The 21,623-nt window shown below is 51.6% G+C and overlaps 5 protein-coding genes across 5 annotated transcripts; 2 read left to right on the top strand and 3 right to left on the bottom strand.

The window, feature by feature from the left end:
- Window positions 1–834: 834 nt before the first annotated feature.
- CONPUDRAFT_149671 (uncharacterized protein) lies at window positions 835–1,908 on the top strand (the record flags this gene model as incomplete). Its single annotated transcript, XM_007766302.1, has 6 exons — window positions 835–853; window positions 910–1,159; window positions 1,212–1,283; window positions 1,345–1,389; window positions 1,443–1,509; window positions 1,558–1,908. The coding sequence occupies 6 exons, from the start codon at window positions 835–837 to the stop codon at window positions 1,906–1,908; spliced, it is 804 nt and encodes a 267-aa protein (XP_007764492.1).
- Window positions 1,909–2,062: 154 nt separating this feature from the next.
- CONPUDRAFT_149670 (uncharacterized protein) lies at window positions 2,063–2,630 on the bottom strand (the record flags this gene model as incomplete). The annotated part of the gene is made up of 2 exons (XM_007766301.1): window positions 2,063–2,106; window positions 2,150–2,630. 2 exons carry the CDS (start codon window positions 2,628–2,630, stop codon window positions 2,063–2,065), a joined length of 525 nt encoding a protein of 174 aa, XP_007764491.1.
- Window positions 2,631–7,754: 5,124 nt separating this feature from the next.
- Window positions 7,755–8,315, bottom strand: CONPUDRAFT_48474 (uncharacterized protein; the record flags this gene model as incomplete). The annotated part of the gene is made up of 1 exon (XM_007765894.1): window positions 7,755–8,315. The coding sequence occupies one exon, from the start codon at window positions 8,313–8,315 to the stop codon at window positions 7,755–7,757; it is 561 nt and encodes a 186-aa protein (XP_007764084.1).
- Window positions 8,316–9,033: 718 nt separating this feature from the next.
- Window positions 9,034–13,963, bottom strand: CONPUDRAFT_18676 (kinase-like protein; the record flags this gene model as incomplete). The annotated part of the gene is made up of 11 exons (XM_007765762.1): window positions 9,034–9,180; window positions 12,268–12,368; window positions 12,423–12,639; window positions 12,693–12,827; window positions 12,880–12,929; window positions 12,980–13,045; window positions 13,100–13,219; window positions 13,286–13,435; window positions 13,499–13,607; window positions 13,660–13,748; window positions 13,843–13,963. Coding segments are annotated over 11 exons (1,305 nt in total), but the record flags the coding sequence as incomplete, so codon positions are not given.
- Window positions 13,964–14,780: 817 nt separating this feature from the next.
- CONPUDRAFT_149667 (uncharacterized protein) lies at window positions 14,781–16,330 on the top strand (the record flags this gene model as incomplete). Its single annotated transcript, XM_007766300.1, has 5 exons — window positions 14,781–15,098; window positions 15,148–15,256; window positions 15,311–15,966; window positions 16,016–16,153; window positions 16,205–16,330. The coding sequence occupies 5 exons, from the start codon at window positions 14,781–14,783 to the stop codon at window positions 16,328–16,330; spliced, it is 1,347 nt and encodes a 448-aa protein (XP_007764490.1).
- Between the last annotated feature and the right edge of the window lie 5,293 nt (window positions 16,331–21,623).

Below are 21,623 nucleotides of genomic sequence, written 5' to 3'. Positions count from 1 at the left end.
ATCGGCATCGCTAGGGGAGAGGAAACGGTAAGTTAAGGTAAAGAAGAGGGAGCGAGGCGGGTGTCGATGGCGAACTCACCTCCAATGAAGGGAAGGGTGGGGAGGTGCACACACGGACCACGGAAACAGGCTCGAGGACGTCGGAATACCGGAGAGGACATCGAGAGCATTGCAGCTCGGGCCGGTACCTGCAACAGTTTCGGTATGTGAGGAAAGAGCACAAAAGCCAAAGGAGAAGAGATACATTACCCGGTGGCCGTATAACAGTACACTGTGAGGAGGGTCACTACCGATCTTCTTGTAGAGGTCGAAGTGGGTCAGAGGTAGCTTAACAGCCTCGCGGATTTCCTGCTTGCGTCCGTGCTACTGATGACTCGGAATAGCTAACGCTAGGCCCTCCCTCCTTGATTAGCGCTGATATCGAGGAGTCGGCTTCTGGTGGAAGGATGTCAACCAATGCACTCGCGTTACAGAGGAGGAAGACCTCAACAGTGCATGGTCCAGTGCTGAGAGAATTTGACTACGTACCTTGAGCTGGTGATGGACCTTACAACACTCTCAGCATTTGTATGCAATGATCCCAGGAGCAATCGTGAGTCAGACGACGGTGCAGTCCGTGAAGCGAAAGGGGAAGAGCGTGGCACGAGATTGAGAGGCGCGGAACGTCGTATACGACATGATTCCGCGTTAGCAACTATTGAGCATTCAAATATTCAGCGCTTGAGCTACCACTGTAGCTCACAGCTTTGAGCTAATTTTCGAACTCCGAACCGCACCGTCCGCGTCGCGTCGTCCACCTTGCTCACCTACGACGATCCATTCATTAATACTAGCATGACGGAGGATACTCCCCGTAAGCTGTGCTTCTCGCACTCGTTTATCTGAAGGATGCTTACATGCTTGTAGCAGCTTCCGCAGACGATAACGATTGGCTTTTTCGCTACAAGGCACCCTTCAGTAGGAACCCTGAGGAACCTACTTGTATTGGGCTTCCGGGGCCTCGAAACTGGGGCGATGCCATGAAGGAGGATATACTACAGAGAATTACGTTCACTTGGTCCCTAGAACGGTTCAACCAATCCTCTGACACCACACGGGTTCAACCCGACGCGTCCGAGTATAGCAGACACGGGGACACTACCTCGAATCGTGATCAACGGTCAGTCCATACCATATCGTCCACAGTTCAACGCTGATTGGGTGTGTGCTAGCATCAACACCTTTATTCGCCGTGCTTCCGCTGATCCTTCCCTTCGGAGCGTCAGCGTGCCCGCAGGTCCCGTGTGAGTATACAACATTATCCTTGTGCAAGGGCACATTTTGCTCACAAGCCGATATGAGCAGCATCTCTGTTCCGACGGATAAGAGTCGGGCTAAAACCGTCCCAAGGTTATTAATACCTTTTGTATCATGGAATGACTTCGTTGATGCGGCTACTGCAGGGAGTTACCTTCTCCAAACCGAGAAGGAGACCACAGCCAGTCAGCCACGTCTGCAGAGGGTGTGCAGGTATGCGTACATTAGTGAACGAAACGACAGTGCGCTGATAGTGGGCAGGTGTTTCAGAAGCGTAAGTTCCAGAAATACCGAGACACAAACTCTAGCGGGGGCTTCTATTGGATTGGCACCTCCTCTGATCAGCTACTCGATATGCCTACGACTCCGCCTGATCAGGCGAAGGCGAAGGACTTACTTCTTCATCGATCCTCTACGGGCTTCCAAGTATGGATCCGCTCATCTCAAGGGACTCCTCGGTGGCTTCGAGTGGGGGGTGGGTACACTTCTATTTACGAACGTTACATTGCAATAACGGAAGGAGGCCGTCTAACGTTGGTGAAGGAAGAACATTGGAAGCGGGAGTACAAGAAAGACTATGACGGCGGCAAATCACCTATCGTAGAACCATGAACCTGGATACCGTAAAGACATGTAGTAGGACTATTCCAATTGCCAACAATGTCCACTACAACAATGCCGGTTACAATGTTCATAGCTCGGATCTCACTGAGGACCGGGAACGTTTGCGCTGATGCGTCTGAATCAATGTCGTACTCTATCATCACTAGGGGTACGAAGGATTGGCCGGCGGAGATCGGCGGAGTTGGTCTAGAAAGGAGCAATTCCTTCAGTTCACCAGGAAATGCGATACTTTCTAAGCCGAGAGCGGTGTCTTTTTCGTCTACAAGGCCCCAGAAGACGAGGAGACGAGGGGCCAGCTTAATGTCGTGAGTAAGTTGACGGGAAATATGCTCCACGGTAACATGGGAGACGATGACGGGTTCTGTGAGTGAAATCCCCAGCTGTCCTGAGCGTGACCCCATATTCCAGCAGGTGCCAAGGCGGTTACCCACAGCTAGGGCAGTCTCTGGTGGATATGCGGAGAGGCGAGAATGCCCAAGGAACCTAGTCCACCAGCTAGGCGTCATGGCGGCAAGGGTAGTGAGCTCCGTGACTACTTGCGCCCCCGTAGAGTGCAGCGCAAAATTCGGAAGGCCAGCACGGCCCTGGAACAAGTCCTGGCTTGCGTGCGAGAAGCTTTCGTGTGAGATGTGATCTTGAGGGCCATTGCCGGCCTCGGCGGGTAAAGAAGTAAGGCTTTGTGGATGTTCAAAAGGCGTGTGGTGCAGCATGTTCTCTAAGGTGGCTGATGCAGAACGGAGAGTTGGCGGTGGCTCACTGAGCAAACGCTGCAGCTCGCTTACGGCTTCTTCGAGCGCTGAGATTCATTGGTCTAGGTCGCCGGAATCCGTAAACAAATGGGAGAGGATATTGGTGTTCACATGGGGAAGGATGCTGGCGGCGACATGAATTGGGACGCATGAGTCAAAACTGCTGTGGTGCACGCAACGGGCTAGGCGAGATAGTCCTGCTGCGACCAAGATTATGATGATAGGAGCGATGAACAGACGGGAACTAGGGCGTGAAGCACTGATACGAGGGGGCGGCAATTCCGTTGCAATTCCGTTAACATCTCGTCCATACAGTTCCCTGTGTTCTGTGTCGTGTTTCTGAGCTTGCGACGATCCAGTTTGGCCTTGAGTGCCTCGTCAAAACTGTCGTGTGGCATAACCTGCATATGCGTGAGTTTCAAAACGCCGGTCCAGCAAGGGTAAGGACATACCGTAGCTTCTATACCCGACAATACAGACATCGTCAATGTTTGCAGTATACTGTAGGTTGCACTCTTAACGAAGGTAATTGAGAACATACGTTAGTTAACGGTGAAAGGAGAGAAAGAGTGAAGTGCAGCTCACCCAGGCTGCGTTGGACCCAGCACACGAGAGCCTCGGAGACTTTGGGAATTACGAAGGTAAAAGCTGCGTGAAGGAAGCGAATGGTTGGCTGGCTCAGCGACGTGCGTCGATTTGACCACTTTCCTTTTTGGTCATTTCTGGAGAAAACAAAATTGCCAGTAGGTGATTCAAGAATGCGCTGGAGAAGGATTGCGAATGGAAGATGTTGGTTTATTCAATAGAGTTTATGTGTTTCTATCACTACAGCCACGAGCCTATTCGTCGTGGAAATCTACGGTATAGTATGGGATTTGTATGGTAAATCTCTCTCGCTGCCGCCAGGCTTCCATGAGCCAAGCCATCCGAACAACTTGGTCGACGTCGGGACGATGCTGAGGGTCTCTCCTCAAGAGAACCCGGACAACCTGAGAGGCTGCGTGAGGAACGGAACGTTAGCTGAGTACCTTGTATGCTCGCGATGAACAATACACACCTTCTGGACTTGTGTGCGATATGTAGTCCCATTTAGGGCATCGCAAATCAACGTAGCGCTTGAGCTCTCGATCCCACTGCAGGTCATTTTCGTCGAAGGGGTCGCAGGCACTAAGCCTAGGATACCGTAAGCCATTTCCCGCTTACTCGAATGCAAAAGCTTACATTACAAACAACGTCACTCCAAGGCACCACATGTCTGCCTTGTGGTCGTAATTGCCGTTGGTACTCCTGCAGTTGTGAACTTCGGGGGGATAATAGACCGGTGTGCCCACCACAGTCTAGAAATTGTCAGACAGTTATTCATTTCGTAGAATCCGGAGAATAACCTTCGCCACAGTCCCCGAATGAACGAATTTGGAGAGTCCGAAATCTGCGAGCTTCACATTGAGCGGATTCATGCTGGTAATTAGAACGTTCTACGAAGGATGTGTGAGAAGCTTGGTCAATTCATCAAAAAAGGGAAGACGTACCTCTGGTTTAATGTCACGGTGTAGAATATTACGCATCCTCAGAAACTGCGCTTGCTTGGTGAGTAGAGCGTCCGCATACCCAACTGGACACTCGCACTTACCCTAAGGGCTTCGCATAGGTCGACCATAACCTTTTGAGCCTTGTGTTCGACTGTTGAAAATTTAATACCGATACGTTGCACCAGCACAGTTTTTCATGGCTCACCTAGTCCTTCCTCCCGAAGAATGAGTGAAAGCAGATCACCGTGAGGGACGAGTTCCATCACAAGAACTGAAGGGTAAATATTAATGGCTACGCCGGGAATTAGAGAAAGAATAGACGTACAAAATCGGTCGTTGGTTTCATGCACTGATTGGAGCGAAACGATTTTGGGCTAATTGATGACTGAACAAGAAAGCCGACAGAACTATGATCCTGCTACTCACATGGCGCAGTCGCTGCAGGAGAAAGATCTCTTGCATAACGTGAACGTCTTCTTCGCGATTTGGGCTGTTGAGCCCAATCTTGCGTATAATTTTGACTGCAGAAAGGGTTCCCGTCTTCCTATTCTCAGCTTCGTAAACACTCCCGAAGCCGCCCGATCCAATACTGGTATAGATAATGAGCCGACTCGTTCGCACAATGCCAGACGAGACAAAGACTCACTGCTTTCCGATCTTGTAAACGGAAGTGAACTTTGAGTTTCTTGAGTAGCCAATCAATACTTATCACGCCAGAACAACTCACCGCTTCAGGTGTGACGCCCGAAAATTTAAAAGCTGTTGATGATGCTTGAGCGGCGTAATTAACAAAGTAAGGTTGATCTTACCCATAAACACCCCAGTCGTATCGTTAAGTTCAATGAGGGACCCGTCGAAGATTTCGGTCAAGGTCTTCTTAGGCAGCGTCTCACCGTCAACCTGAATGTTCCCAAAGTCATCGTGAGCTAAAGGAGGGAAGGAAAGCACGATGATACATACCACTACTCCATCGGCGCTGTGGTTGTCCACCCAATAGCTTGGGTTACTGATTACGTCTCCGACACGGTAAATGGACACGTGTAAGAATTCTGCAAAAAAGCGTGAGGGGGAGAACGTGGGAGTGAAGTAAACGAACACTTACGAACAGATTCATGAGATATACGCAGGTTGCAGCAAGAGCCGTTGCCGATATGGAACAGGTCCAGTCCGACGAACATCAGCACATCGTACTCGCTCTCATCTTCCTCGGATACGGAAAGGCGGACTTTACCCCAAAGGGTGGTGTTGGAGTATGGATTGGTTTTGGTGGGTGTAGTGGGCATAGAGATGTAGGTGATGCTGGCGTGAGCTCTAGAGGATTGGTGGGCGAAAGGAGGTACGATGAGCTGAGGAAGGGGGCGAGGTTAGCTAGCTTTTATGTTGGAGAACCCTCCGCTACCTTTAGGTTGGGCCATGTCTCCGCCTGCCAGGTTTTTGGCGATTGGGTGGGCTCCTTGTTCCTATCTTCTTGTTTTCTGCCGCTGCCAAAAGAACAACAAGGTAAGGTAGGGCAAGATGGGGGATTGAGGGGGACTGCAGACAACGGCGTACAAACACTAGGCAAACAATTTCCTTCTTTAGTCCAACGCACCCACAGTTCATACGCGAATTGACTTGGCGCGCCCACTGTCGATCAAGTCATCAATTCAATTAGCTAACTTTATCTCCGACAACTTAGCTACGGCGGCAAAGAAAGAGCTACGCGACCTTGTACTCTGCTACTGACTACGACGCTGGAGTTTATGTCTGTCAAGTCGACGTCAGCCAAATGTCATCGCCAGCGGTAACAAAGCTCTCTTACTCTATTGAGCGAGCGTACTACGATGCACTCTCGCGACAGCCCATCTGGGACATATGCGAACGATGCAAAGTGTGCGATGACATCGCTAGCGCGTACAACGTGCTCGGTGGGTTCCAACGTGTTGTAGCACAGCCAGGCTCCGAGATGCTCGATTCGAACAAAGGGATCACGAACCGCATCCGAGGGTGACAGCGCTTCATACGACTTGACAACCATGAACGTCTCTGTCTTCATCGCCCTATTCTCCTGGCGCGAGTGATAGAAGATGCCCTGGATTCTCCCAGCCAACACAGTTGTCCCGGCAAGCGAGTGAGGAATGCGAAAAAGGATGAATGAATTTCCTGAGGAACGAGACCCCTGTGAAACCGTGAAGGTTACGCCGCCGGACTGAACAGTGCTGACGTGTTGGGCCTCGGAAGGAAGGATTATCATGTTTCGTTCTCCGGAGCTCCACGAAACATACCGACTTTGAGACGTTTGGTTGACTAGAACCAGGAGTCGTTCGAAGATATGCTGCGGCAGATGTCCTCGTGTTTTGGTGGCACCCGGAATATACTCAGCATTAGGGCCGTCATGACCGGCAAGCTGTCCACGGAAAAGCGACTGATCTAGAGGACGGGTGGAGATCGCCGAGAACGCATTGACGAGTCGGTCTTGAAAACGAGCGAACTGCTTTAACGGAGGAAAGGACATGTTGGAGGCCATGACGCGGAGATTAGCCGCCATAGTAAAGTATCTTCCAAAGGTCAACTCCATCTCGGCTAACACAGTCATCAGCCTAAGTACGACGAAAGGAATAGAGAATGACCAAGAAGAGCTCACCCGACTTGTGGTTGCCATTGATTTCTCGCATGATGCCGTTGTATCTTTTGAAAGGGAACGACCACCATGCGTGAACTGGTCCGAAGAGCTGGAGACATTCATCAAGATGGAGGGCAAGGTGGTGGTTGGGGACGAGCGAGACGTCGGGATAAAGATCGAGCAGACCACCAAGGTAGTCTGTCATCTTGTCAATGTATGTCTGTATGCGCTGAGGAGAGGTTGTTTGTCGAGTGGCGATGTCAACTGCGATGACTAGGTCGAGGAAGTTTCGAAGGTACTGCTTTTCTTGATGAGAGGCACCATCGGCGCCCCACTTGTGAACTAGCGTGATGACAAGAGACACGCTGCAGACAGTGCGCCATTGATCAGCCTTAAGTTTGCCATGAGCAGGCTCACCAAAGTTGCGAGGAGGTCGGCCCAACCACGTCGGATATGTCGTTTGTTTCATGTCCGCCTGAACTAGCAACAGGAGATCCTTCTTGATAATATTGAAGTCGAACGAGTCGTCGTCAGCTTCTGTCTCCAAGACTAAGTCCTCCATTATCTCGTCTTCATCCTTGATGATAGGGCGTTTGATCTCTGGATTATTGTTGGATTTATACTATCGCCCACTCCGTCGTAAGATGACTCCGGTTACACAAGAGGCAGACGTACCCAATCTAGCAAGGCAAAGGTGAAGGACTTCTTCGTCATGTCCGGGCCCTCGGGCGTCACGTCGTTTGCTTCTGCTATGGCCATAATATACTCCTTCCGACACCTATCGATTTTGTTGAAGTCATCGGTAATGATGCCGTCGACGACCCTGTCGAGATTGAGTCTCTGCTCTTGTGGCTTGTGAGGCAGAGTAGCAACCCCCTTTTTCTCATCTGATTTCATGGTCAGTCCCCAGACATTCCGACAGTGAAACTGCAGTTCGCCTAGAGCAGGTACAGGTTAGGTAGATAATCCCTGTGTTGACTTCGAAACCATACCGAGGAATAAGTTGTGCATTGCATCAACAACGGTGTATCTAACAACGTCCCAATACGGCAAATGCAGTAGCTCGGACCACCGAGCTCCACGGCGCTTGAGAGCTACCTGCCGAGCATTCTCCGATGGCGCCTCTGCCCACCGTATCGCATCCAGACGATGCTGTTCAGCTGTTCGTCTCGTCCACGAAGCCTTTGACAAGTCGGCGATGTCGCTGAGTGGAAGCTGACAGAAAGAACAAAACAGATTAGCCCTGTGTCCAGCAAACCCTGCAGTCTTCCTCGCTGCCAGCAGGTCGCAGATCAGAGGGCCCAGAGCTACGCGAATGAGACGGCCTGCCGGGTAAAGATACGTGCGTTTCAGGTATATTCCATGCTTGTACAGGCGTAGGAGGTCGGTGACCAGCGGTCTAAGAAAATGATTTATTTGATCGAGGGATGGCTCGTGTGGGCCCGGCATGATTCCGACCAGATAAACGTTCTCCAGTTTATATCGTAAGTGAGGTGGAAGATTGAGACAAACCATGTAGATAGCCCCTGTAGAGTGTGTCTTTCCAGAAGCCTTGTTGCCGAACGGGTTAAACCAATCTACAAACAGGCTGAATACCAGGTTAGCGTTGTTCCCGACAGGAAGAGCGAAGGGTCGGTTGTCTGGCCCCTTGAGTTCACGTAAGGCCGTCCCGTCCCAGATATCTTCCCACTTGTCGTTCTTAGACTCGGCTTGAGTGCCCCGAATCAGCAACTGCTCGATGTCGGGACGGGCGAAAAGACGGGCAAGCCATGACGAAAGCGGCTGGTATGCAAAGGTTTTGATCGGTTTGCGAGTTCGCTTGCCGCCTTGCGTATTCTCGCCTGACTGGAGGAGGGGAGTACCGCAAACGTTGCCTTTCAGGTCCTTGTAACCGCATCTCTCCGGATATAGGTCAGCGATCTGCGGATCGGGGGCGTAAGTAGCACAGCATGTCGAGCAACAAGCATGGTGAACAAGCTCAGGTGCAATATCAAAGTGATTGAGAGCTGTGCGCATGTCATCTGGGAGATCGTCGACAATAGCCTCCTTGTCTGCGGACAGAGCGGAGGGCTGGGATTCGTCTGAGCCGCCCCGAAACTGCAAGAATGCAGCGACAACCATGGCTTGTAGACCTGAAAGCAAAACATTCGCGTCCGTTCGGGAGATCCCCCCTAAGACATGCAGAACAACCGTAAGGAAGGAGCCGATAGCCAGGGCTGAGTTCAAAACGGCCTTGTTCGCCTCGAAAAAGCGCTCTGTGGAGACGTGAGTCTACGTTAGGCCTGACATGTACACCGAGAAAATGACATCGCTCACCGGTAGACACGAGCTCGGGCCCGATCGACCGGGCCTCGGTATCGAGGTTGGGATCGATGGTGAGCTTCTGCTTCATGTTGCGTGCGAGGCATCTTTGAACAGCATGCGACAGAAACTGAGTTCGCTTGATAGCACGCAGTGCATCAAGAGAGCTCTCCACTTGATGAAGAAGTGAGTTGCGCCTACTATTCATATCTTGGTCCCTTGCTACGGGTAGATGGTGAAGTGATCGAATTGTAGATGACAGCCACGCCTCATGCTGGATGAAATATACATTAGAGGGATGAGAAGAGAGAGGGGGGATGGGTATTTTCTCGAACTCTTCGAGAGTACTAGCATTATTCCATTCGAGGTGACTGTCAGGATCGTCGCCAACGTTAAAGACCAGGTTGGTTTGCATTAAACTGAAAGATCGGTCTCGGCTTTTGTAATCGGTACTCATAGACGTCAGTGTCCGATGGAGACTCTAAAATCAGAGAAATGAGTGTTTCCCTGACTTCATTACGCTGTAACGCACATCGTTTGAATCAACAGCGCCGGGCTCAACCGCGGGTTCATCTCCATCCAGACTGTCCTGAGGATGCCCGGTATGATCGTTACTGAACTGCTATAACAGGGTAGTCAATGAGTACTTAACGAGGATCCTCACGTTCTGGTGTCCTGTACTGCTCACCGTACTTTGTGCGTGAGCGCTAGTTGCATGAAGTTCCGTGTCTCTCGGTCGAACAGGAAGACTACCCCTCGATGCATCCCCTTCACTCGGATCCGGCCGCAGGGCAGCGGCAAGAACAGTAGTTTCTACCGTTCGCAGAATCGATTCGGAGCTGGGTTCTGTATGGGTCGTCTGTAGCTGCGCTGGTGGCTTCAGGTTGTGACGCCTGAACATATTGGCATTAACCATTCTTCCAGGTATTGTTTCCCCGTGTTCGGTTGTGATAAACTTTCCGGACCTTCTGCATTGTGGACACGTGCAAGCATAATTCCTTGATGCTCGTGGATCTTTCAGCGATGATGGAGGATCGGACATGATGGGTCTACGTGAAGGGTAGTAGTGCATCGACCAACGATGGTATAGTAGCTATTATTGGCAGGTTGACGAAAAAGGAATTTGGTACAGCAGACGCCTCTATCGAGTACGAAGATTAAATTGTACATCCATATGTAGCCATGGTTCGGTTATTACAGCCACCATAATGAGCGCAACCGCAAGATAAAAGTATACCTTCGAAAATGTTGAGATAAGCCGAGCCTGAATTAATAAACAGAGACTTACAGGTGCGTACCGCTCTAAAATGGGAGATGGTTCATGAGTAGCAGGCGCAGTGCATATGTCTTGTGCGTGCCAAAGGTAAATACTGCTTGTCTCGTCATCGCTAGACAGCGTGGCAGAGACTAGCAACGGGGGCACCTCTTCAAGTTGATCGTGGTGCATAGTCCCCTAGGCGGTAGTCGAAGAAATATGAGCTGAGAAATTTAGAGAACACTAGGGAGCTCACGCTTATAGCGACAACAGCCTCGCTCGCTGCGCGGAAATAGTAAGTCTAGACCGAACTTTACGCTAGACTCAGTACGCACTTTCGTGCGGCAGAGAATACACCGCCGTCCTAGTCTCCATATCCCAAATCCGAATTTCGGTTGCGGAGTAGCGCCCAACCAAGTATCGACCAGCGTGAGCGAATGAGACGGGAACCCGAGCGTAGCGACCAATGGATTTCTGGTGAAATATGCCACAAGGCTTCATATGATTCGAAAAGTCGTAGATATCGAAGCCACTCGTCATATTAGAAATAGCCAGAAATCTATGATCGAGGGTGATTGACGATCCTCCTCTGTGAGGCAAGGTGAGCCGAGCTATGGTAAGGAACAAAATGAGGCTTACATCATAGTTTTAACTGAATGAAACCCTATGGCTTTCCGTGTCCGGGCGTCCCATAATCTGAAAAAAAAATTGACACATCAGTAAGGTATCTATTAACAAAAACGAGAAAACAGACACGATGCCGTGATGGACGTAGCAGACAAGAAGGACTTGCGGGGACAATGACGTGGATATCCAGTGTAAACTGCTCGCAATGACTTCGGCATTCATATTCTCCCCAACAACTGGGGGTAAGTCGAGCAACGATAAAGGCTCTAACTGGGCTAAGAAAGGTCATCTTCAGAGTGCATTCACGATCCTACACCAAGGTCATACACACCTTCGCCCGCGAAGTGCCATACACGGACCTCTCCGTGCGCACCTGTGGCCAGCATATGGCCTTGGATCGCCAGACACTCGACTGGATGATTGCTACGAGGGGGGACCCGGATACATTCTAGGGCATCCTGAAGACATTGGTCGATACAAGCATATGAGACAACCACTGGGCCGTACGCACCTTATGAACCTTGACATAGACGATGGCACCATTGCCTAGTCCCATGAAGAATGCTTCCTCAGACGGTGCTCTCCACACAAGCGAGACCACTGGAACCTGCAGCTCATAGGAGAAGATGAGGGTACCTGAGTGTGTTGACCACACGGCGACAGCACCGTTCAGGCAGCCAGCTGCAACGAAGCGCCCCCGAGGGCTGAGACCGAGGCAAGTCACTAGCTGCTTGAGAGGTCCTCTTACTTTCTTCTTCAGTATGTAGGTTTTGGTGGGAAGGGGATGTGGCTCTTGAGGCTTAGATAGCGGGGAAGGTGGCGCTGCGTGCATGCTGCGGAGGATTTGGAGATTGGTGTGTGCGAGACTAGTATGGGTGAGACTGCGTTGTGCGCGCGCGGCTGCGTTGTGTGCGCGAGACTGCCTTTTCGAGAAAACAACGCACACCAGAGAAAACAACGCACACCAAAGGGGAGACCGCGCCCACAGGAACATCGGAAAAGGAAATTAGTTTTTATTTTCTGTACCTATTAACGTACTCGAATTATGATCTGGAACCGGCCAGATCCCTTACCACAGCGGACCTATGTCGCGCCAGGTGCCAATATCGTAACATACGTTCGCTGTCGTCTACACCTGCTTATATTGCGCCTAACGCGCTCTTACTGCTCGTCCCATTGCCGCACCCGTCGATCATGCTCCTCAGTTCGCCCGCGCTTGTTTGAGCCTGGAACCATGGCCTGCCGTTGCCAGGTGGCTTGAATCTCCATTGAAGTCCCGCGAACTATAGTATTGTGCTTGACGAGCCACGGGTGTTTTTCCGCGTTGATAAGAGACAGTCGACGATTGGGGTCATATTGGAGGAGGGACTCGATGAAGTGTTTAGCTAACAAATAGGACATTAGACGGAGTGCGGCGGGGGACAGGAGGAAATATGTACCTGCACTGCTTGGCTTAACATTATCGAGAGCGGACAAGTCGATCGTGCGGTCAGCAACCTGGATCCTGATGTCCATGGGGGGATCTTCGAAGAACGGCAAGTAGGTAGTCATCATCCCGTAGACGATGATGCCGACACTCCAAGAGTCGACAAGATGGCTGTAACTCTGGCGTGTCATGACTTCGGGGGCCATGAAGGTCGGTGTTCCACACTCTGTCTACAGCAAAATATCAGCCCATGGGCCAATCTAGTAAAAGGTATATTAAGAACCTTCACGATCGTTTGGATGTCGACAATTTTGGCGAGACCGAAGTCGGCGATTTTGACGATGGGTGGGTTGTCTGACGTCAGCAGAATGTTTTCAGGCTTGAGATCACGATGAATGATCCCGCGCCCATGAATGTGCTGCTCTATTCGTTAACAGATGTTTTTCAGATTGACTAAGAAGCGGACTTACAGCCATTGCGGTCGTAATCTGATGGGTCATGTTGCAGGCCGTAAATTCATCTGATGGTGTGTCAGTAAGATACTATTAGACGTGCAGGCGGGGTCCGTACCTAAGCCATTGTGTTTGCGAATGAAACCCATTAGATCTCCCCCATCTATATACTCAAGGACGAGGCCTGTCCACGGATGAGCAAACGAGTTGGAGACGAGGTGAAATGAGGAAAACGTACTGATAGAATGTTCCGAGAAAAATACCTCCTCTATCTGGCATATATTCTTGTGTTGAAGTTTTTCCATGGCCGCGATTTCCTGAGCAATGACCGACACGAATTTTTGGTTTCTTTGGCGAGCTTGATTAACGAGGTCTTTTGATAATTTCCTCGGCGAGAGTCGAGTCCGCTGAAGCGCCGGAGGACGGATAACCTTGACAGCATACCATATGCCGGTCTTTCGCGAGAGAGCTTTGGATACGGTGCCAAAGCTACCTTGGCCGAGTTGGTGCCCAACGTCGTAATGTGCGTGAAGACCAGTGGGGGGAGTCGAGGCGCAGCGGCGATAAATATAACCTAATGAAGTAGTCTGTTGTGTAAGAGAGGGAATAACAGGGCGTATGGGTGTAGATAACTCACGGTAATCTGTTGCAGGCGGATAGCGCTGCGCGCGGGACTGCCCAAATGCAATCTCATTCCCGTCTTTCAGAATCCGAGTTTGACCCTTTCCTATATTGGACCCGTTAATCTAAACATGTATTCAGCGTGAATCGATAGGTTGCAAGCGTATGAATGCGTACCCAGGTACCGTTGGTAGAGTAATCAGTCACCGTGACATGAAAATTTCCGTCGCCCCGACCGTCCAACGTGATCTTGCAGTGCTTGTTGCCTACGAGAAGAGAGAGAAAAAGATAGCAGCGGCGCGAAGGGGAGGGGGTGTAATGAGAGTGTATCCCGAATACTAAGGGAAGAGTGATACTCACTGACTTGAAGACCGAGAAGGACTGCATCGTTATCTTCGGGGTTCCGACCAATACAAGTCACTGGCTGATCGCCGTAAAGCTCAATGCGCTCCAATTCTGAACTAAGAGGATATAGGATACCCAAGATGACTTCACCGGTGTCGTCGGACGCAACGGATGCAGCGGATGGAGTGGACGCAGCAGATAGAGCGGACGCAGTGGATGCGATGGACTTGGGCGCTTCTTGGTAATTCTGTAGGATATTGAAGGGGGCTTGCAGTATGTCATCGGTTAATTTGGGTGTTTCCGGGCGCCATTTGAGGAGGTTGAGAATGCCTTGCATGGGTCCTGAGGGGGTGCAACGTGCCGGTGAGCTACCACAGAGCTACCACAGAAGGAGGTAGGCGATCTGTGGTCTATGACAGCGAAGGGGAGTTGTTCAGGAATTTATATGTCGTGCCAGCCATGACAATACTCACAAAAGAAGTCCATATGTAGCGGTACACTTAGACGTTGATCCATGTCGATGTGCTGAACAGGGCTAAGCGTAGCCCGCTTGCTAGTCTCCGTTGAGTTCGCTTTGACCGCCTGGACGAGGATTTGATGGAGGCGTAGAGTCATGCGTTGAGCCCTAGAGGGTAAGAGGAGGGAGATCATGGGCAGTGAATGAGGAACAACGGCACCCTTAGATGTGACGCGGTGGAGGACAGTAGCTAACCAGCTAAAACGACACGCGACAAGGGGTTGGGCTCAAAGCCTAGGGTTAGGGTCGCGCCCGGCGCGCGATTAGCAGCGATTCGCTAAGATACTATTACTCCCGAAATCGCCTGCAGCGTCTATGCATTTACCGTAACCACCTCACACTTGAGGAACAAAGCCAACAAAGCCAACATTTGTCTTCATGACGTCGCTTGAGCGTCTCCCTTTCATAGGGTCTATATACACCCTCCGTGTACTCCATGTCCTCCACCTCTCAGCATAGCCTGGACCCACGGTCACCCCCTCAATTCTTTGCCTACTCCGCCATGCCTTTTGACGCTAGCGACGACGATTCTCCTCTATCATCCCCTCCCTCGCCTGACCCTGCCACAGCCGGCGCGTCGGCCCTCACTGACGTCCAAAACCTTGTTCTTGAAGCTATCAGACGACTCGAAGGTTTGGAAAGCGCAATCTCATGCAACGAACAGCGGATTGCCGTTCTAGAGGAGAGTCTTGCCATTTATAATGAGGACGTGAGTCAAGCCCAGAAGAAAATGCGAGCGTCGGCCGTTGATATTGTGAGTTTGAACATCAAGATGACGCTAGGCGTCATTAAATAATTTCTAGAACGTACACCAGAACACGGTTTCTTCGCTGGAAAGTCATATAGGACAACTAGAAGAAAAAATAGAAACCCTCCACGAGAGCGTCTCAAAGGGCTCTGAAAAACAAACAAGTATGTCTTTGCATCCCGCTGCATACGCTGTACGCGGCTAACCATTTCCTTCAGACTCTTTGAGGGAAACCGAACATCGACTCCTTACTGTACTCGAGAATTACAAGGCTACCCAATCACAGGCGACGCACGACAAATTCACTTTGCTTCACAAAGACTTCGATATGGTCAAGAGCTTGCAGGGCGATTTGAAGGGAGACATCCATCAATTATGTGATAAGTTTGGTACGGCTGATAAACTCATCGAGGAGTTGACGGGTCAGTCGACCACCGTCTCAGAGCTTGTGTCTCAAGTGTTGTGCCTTCAGTCCCAGCACTCGAGCCTTTCTCAGGACATGGATGGTTTGCGCGAACAAATCAACGATGTCACATCCGGTAACTGCCACTTCACTCTCGAAGAGGAGCTGTCGCGCTTTCCCTGCACCCCGGCCCTCGTCACCGATACTGAAAATCGCGATAGTGGAGATGTATCATTCCTCGAAACTGGGCTTTCAAACTTGCGGATATGCGACAACCCGTCAACGGACAATACGCCTGCGCTAGTCGCTGCGGAGAATGACCTTCCCCAAGGCGGCCGATTCATGAACACGACGATGAAGCAGTTATCCGCTGCATCTCGAGATGACTCCTCCGTTGGTATTTGTGTCGATACGACTGGCTCGTTACGTGAGTTGTCGATTCGAGACTCGAAGGGGAGAACACGAGAGCATGTACGATTACTTGATCTGCATAGTCATCGTCGAACTAACGTTGTTGCAGAACTTCAAACGTCGTCTCATTAAGACTCAGAGGTCATCACCGTTTAATTTCGAGTTCCTTTTTGCGGATATAATGCATGCGCTGGGTCTACGGATCGCCATGGTGGAGTTTTTCACTTGGGTGCAGCGCGGTACCGAGGTGAGTGCCTATGCGTGTTATACCTGTTGACAAGGTGCTGATCCATCCCAGTTCCTTAGCTCTGGGACCTCTATATTTATCGCTGTAATTATCCTGCTCCAGTGCTTTCCTTTGGTCAAGTCGGGGTCTTATACTCGTGCGAGTCAGCACACCGAAGAAGGGTTTTACATCAGATGAACACATGTATCCTTCTATCTACATTTTAGATATTTATGATGACCAGTAATGAACACGGTAATCCTTATGGCAATAACACTGCGCCGGGTAGGAAATGTAGACACAAACGTTGAACGTTGAGCACCGGCCGCGTCGCCAGATTTCGCGCACCGAATACCCTTCCTCAAAAACACGCCCAGGGAAACGGTGGCCTACTAACAAGGCTTCTGCGGGAGAAATCATACACCTAGGCTAAGCATCTTGCGCTTGGGTTGGACGTGGGGTACGGCTTGAGCTTGAGCGCTTGAGCTACGGCGTCGGCTACGGCTTGGGTAGCTAGCTACGCTTCGAGCTACGACTAGTCTTTGTTTCCCAAATAGGTAATTAACACGCTTTGTTCCACACTAAACGCGTAGACAGCGTCCGTTCGGGATGTCCGACTTGTCCACCGTTAAAAGACGCTGTCAACCCAATGCCACCCTCGCCTTTCCCTTCCTTGTCCACTGCTCAATACCTGAGCTATGTCTACCGGGCCATCGCCGACATCCCCCGAGCCCGACGACGTTCCCCCAGCTGCTGAGAGCTCCGCCAGCCGCAGTCAGTCTCCAACAGTGAACGATCTCTGTGTGGTACTGTTCGACGCCAATCAAGCAGCCTTGAAACAGGGGCCATCAACCATGGAACTCGACATGATGAACCCCAATAAATTCTGGCGGGCTGACGACGTATGTATTTTGACCATAGACCGAGCTCCACAACCTGACTCCTAGCGATGGGACTCTCTAGATACCAGGACTTCAGCGTCGCCCGGGTAACTCAACCGTCCTCGAGAACGGCGACCGCATTCTTGACAAGACAGACAAGGAAGCACAGTATGAAGAAAATACCACTGCCAACCCACCCCACCTTCCGCTGGTTCCTCGCAACCGGCGTATCGCTCCACTCCCTTTATCGCATCCCAGTCGTGCTTCTCGGACGCATGCTTCGGCGAGTCCGCGACCTACGCAAGCTACGACCATACCCACCGGTCCCTCAGTTTTGCCTGCCAAGCCCTTCAGCTTCAGTTTTGGTATCCAAGTCCTTCAAGGAGCGACTCAGGCCGCCGAAAATAACTTAAGCACCCAGGTAATGTTCCCCTGATTTCTGTGACTTGTCTGAGTTTCTCACTCCGTGCAGAGTTCTAGTGTAGTTGCCTCGTCAGTTCTTAATGATAGTACGGGTAAAAGCGACGAACCTCAGATCAGTCTTGCTTTTGGACCTGCCCAACTGCTGCCATCTGTCCTTGAACATTCCGCCGGTCCCAAGGAAGAGGATACCGTGATGGAGGAGAGTGTAGATGGCATTGAAGCCGGTAACCAATTCTTCATATCATATGTTACATCCTTGGGACTCAATCACCTCGTACAGCTCTACCCGCGACGTTGCCCCTAGTTCAGCAGTCCAAGGATACATCGAACCGCAATTTTGCCGTTGACCACCATCCAACTCCCTACAACGACTCTTGCGAGCAACAAACCCAGGGTCAGCAGCTCTGCGAGCGACAGACTTACGATCACCGGGTCCACGAGCAGCAGACCCACGAGCAGCCGCTACAAGACCAGCAGACTCCCGAGCAGCAAATTCATGACCCACACCTTCGCGTGGAGGAGGCCCACGAACAGCGCGTCCGCGAAGAGCAGGCTCACGAACTACGCATTCGCGAGGAAGAGGCCCACGAACAGCGCGTCCGCGAGAAGCAGGCCCACAATCAACGCGTCCGCGAGCAACAGGCTCACGATCAACGCGTTCGTGAGCAACAGGCTCATGATCAACGCGTTCGTGAGCAACAGGCTCACGATCAACGCGTTCGCGAGCAACAGGCTCACGAAGTCTTCGAGCAGCAAGCCCACGAACAGCGCGTCCGCGAGCAGCAAGCCCACGATCAACGCGTTCGCGAGCAACAGGCTCACGATCAACATATCCTCGACCAGCAGGCCCACGAGTTACGCATCCGTGAAGAGGAGGCCCACAAGCAACGCGTTCTCGAGGAGCAGGAACATCGCATCCGCGAGCAGCAGGCCCATGATCAACGCGTCCGCGAGCAGCAGGCCCACGATCAACACATCCTCGAGCAGCAGGCCCACGAGCTACGCGTTTGCGAGCAGCAGGCCCATGAGCTACGCGTCCGCGAGCAGCAAGCCCATGAGCTACGCGTCCGCGAGCAGCAGGCTCATGAGCTACGCGTCCGTGAGCAGCAGGCTCATGAGCTACGCGTCCGCGAGCAGCAGGCTCATGAGCTACGCGTCCGCGAGCAGCAGGCTCACGAACTGCGCGTCCGCGAACACCAAGCCCACGAGCAACGGCTGCGTGAACAAGGTTTTCACTACCATCGGACCCATGACCAGCCCATCCACGAACAACGAATGTTCGACCGTCGCGCCGAGGATCAGCTCAGTCGCGACCAGGGACTCTACGGGCATCCACTTGGCGACTATCGCAACCAACATGTTTACGAGAAACAACAGCGCGAGCAATACCTGCGCGAAGGACGTGTCGGTGACCCCAGGCTGCTTGGAAATCAGTTTGCCACGCCAACCCCGTATACTGCAGGTCTCCCGACTAGCAACTTGCTACCTCCTAACCTTCCGAACGCCATCAACGGCAACGGTCTACCGCACCCCGATGCTCCTCAAGGCTCTCATGCGCAGTGGCAAACAGCGCCGAACAAGGGCCGCGCACCATCGCTTCCGCTTCAAGAAGGTCACCAGTACACGCTGCTGCCAGAGCTTCGTACCGGCGGTACGCTATCATAGTTTTATCTTTACAATTTCTTTTTGGACTGACGCGTTTGCTAGGTTCTAATAGTGTCGTGTACAAAACCCAACAAGGCAATGCAGCGGACACTTTTTGTCCGTCTCATCCCTCAGTGCTACCGCTCGACAACTCCAATGCTACCTCGTCATATCCTTCCGTATCAACTGCACCCAAGGCTAGGCCGAAGGCATCGACCACACGTCCGTCCACCAGCCGTCCTTCTCAAGCACGATCGAGACGTTCTACGCGTCATACTCCCTGTTCCACCAGTGTAAGTACTTTGCCAGGATCCGCTCAGCCATACACACAAATCGATGTCGAGATGGGCGTCACCAAGGGAGTGCACCAGAGCAGCACCCCAGTCTACAACCCCTCGCCTCCGGATAATACACCCCATATCCTAAACGTCGCACTCCTGGACAGTATGAACGTATTTGCACAACGCATGGAGGTCTCGCAAGAAGCCATGAGGAAGGATCTGAAGGATGGCTTAGACCGCATGGCGCAGGCAGTGGAAAAGACAGCGAACGTGGTCAATGACCCACTCAAGCCTTCGGTGGCAGGGTCATCCACGCCTCGGAAATCGAAACGAAGCCGCAGCCCCGTCAAACGACGTAGATCTGCTAGACTGGCTCACTTCATGGCCATCAACCCTACTGTCGCCCCCGAATTGAACGGCCAGCCTCAAGGCTATCGAAATCATGATTGCTGGACCCCTCTACTGGTATGTACGATCATTGGTCGTAGTCTCAGACAATAACAACAACATATTTGCAGGAGGATATACGAGACGTGTTCAAAACCCTCCTCAAGATCAAATCTTATCAAGTATCGGAGCTTCAACGTTTACCTCCTCCCCTGACTGTTGACGAAGTCGCCCAGTACAAAGCTGACGAGACCACTATCCCCCTTGACGTTGCAAACTTTCGGGTTGATTTCTCCAGGTCCTGGAAGATGGAACCGTTCAATGCCGCCGCCCGCGAGGTCTTCGTTCAACATTTTCTTCATCGTCTAGAGAGCGGCGCCCTTAAGTATCATGAAGACCACCAGGAGAGCATCGGGTACGTCACTAAGGCAAAGGTCTTATACGGGATCGATCAGCATGTTACCACCTACATCAAGCCGCTTTATCGTGACTTCCTCAAGGGCGAAGATGGAATGGATCCTGACGAGCGGAAGAGGCGTAACGCTAAGAAATCCCGCAAAACTGTGGTAAGTCGATCATTACACTTGCATAACGGACCGCGTGCTCATCTGCGCAACCTACAGTTGATGGACAATCGCTATGTCGTGTGCAGAGATACAGCGTCACTCAATCGTCATGTCGAAGGCTTGTTCAGCATCATGGAGCGAGGGGCCATGAGCGGCGACGAGACTGACAACGACGCACCTAGCACTTCACCGAAGCAGTATCTCATAGTGACTCCGGAGTGGCGCAGCCAGGAGTTTACGACGTTTCTACGGTGGCTGGATTTTCGATACCGACAGGCATGGTGATTCCCCTGTGGGAAACGAGCTACACCTGGAAACCCGCCGCGAATCCGCAAGGAAAGCGAGCGTACAGAGCTCGGGGTTATTCCTAGGGGCCTTCCCCGTAGTTGCTACGATGAAACTTGGCTGGCTACTTTGAAAAGCTGGCAAAAGGAGCAACTTATGATTCAGGACGAAGATTACGACTTTACGATTGATGACGACTAGTTGATACTGATGTTCTCCATATTAGCTCATATATACAATGTCAATAGAATAAAATTCGTGCAGTTTGTGAGTATGAGGTGTTCGTATTTCTCAAGAAAAGGAAGACATTAGATGAGCAAACTAGCAATGCAACGTTTGCAAGCCTGGTCTCGCGATGGGTAAATTAGCTAAGCGCCTTCGGAGTTCGGAAATCATCCCGAAGCTCACCGAGTACCTAAACCGTAGCACGCCGTAGCTTCGGCTTACCATCCTCTCCGTGACTTGCCATCGTGCCTTCATCCGTAGTATTGACACGCGAATGCCTTGGTCGACATCCTTCCACCAGAAGCCGACTCCTCGATATCAGCGCTAATCAAGGAGGGAGGGCCTAGCGTTAGCTATTCCGAGTCATCAGTAGCACGGACGCAAGCAGGAAATCTGCGAGGCTGTTAAGCTACCTCTGACCCACTTCGACCTCTACAAGAAGATCGGTAGTGACCCTCCTCACAGTGTACTGTTATACGGCCACCGGGTAATGTATCTCTTCTCCTTTGGCTTTTGTGCTCTTTCCTCACATACCGAAACTGTTGCAGGTACCGGCCCGAGCTGCAATGCTCTCGATGTCCTCTCCGGTATTCCGACGTCCTCGAGCCTGTTTCCGTGGTCCGTGTGTGCACCTCCCCACCCTTCCCTTCATTGGAGGTGAGTTCGCCATCGACACCCGCCTCGCTCCCTCTTCTTTACCTTAACTTACCGTTTCCTCTCCCCTAGCGATGCCGATGCTGGGCCGCCCAACCTCACTTCAAGGTTATCGCTGCATGCTCGGCGCGCCGACGGTCGCGAT

This window comes from Coniophora puteana, assembly GCF_000271625.1.
Source record: "Coniophora puteana RWD-64-598 SS2 unplaced genomic scaffold CONPUscaffold_2, whole genome shotgun sequence".
NCBI lineage: Eukaryota > Fungi > Basidiomycota > Agaricomycetes > Boletales > Coniophoraceae > Coniophora > Coniophora puteana.
This window is presented reverse-complemented; position numbering and strand designations above follow the sequence as displayed.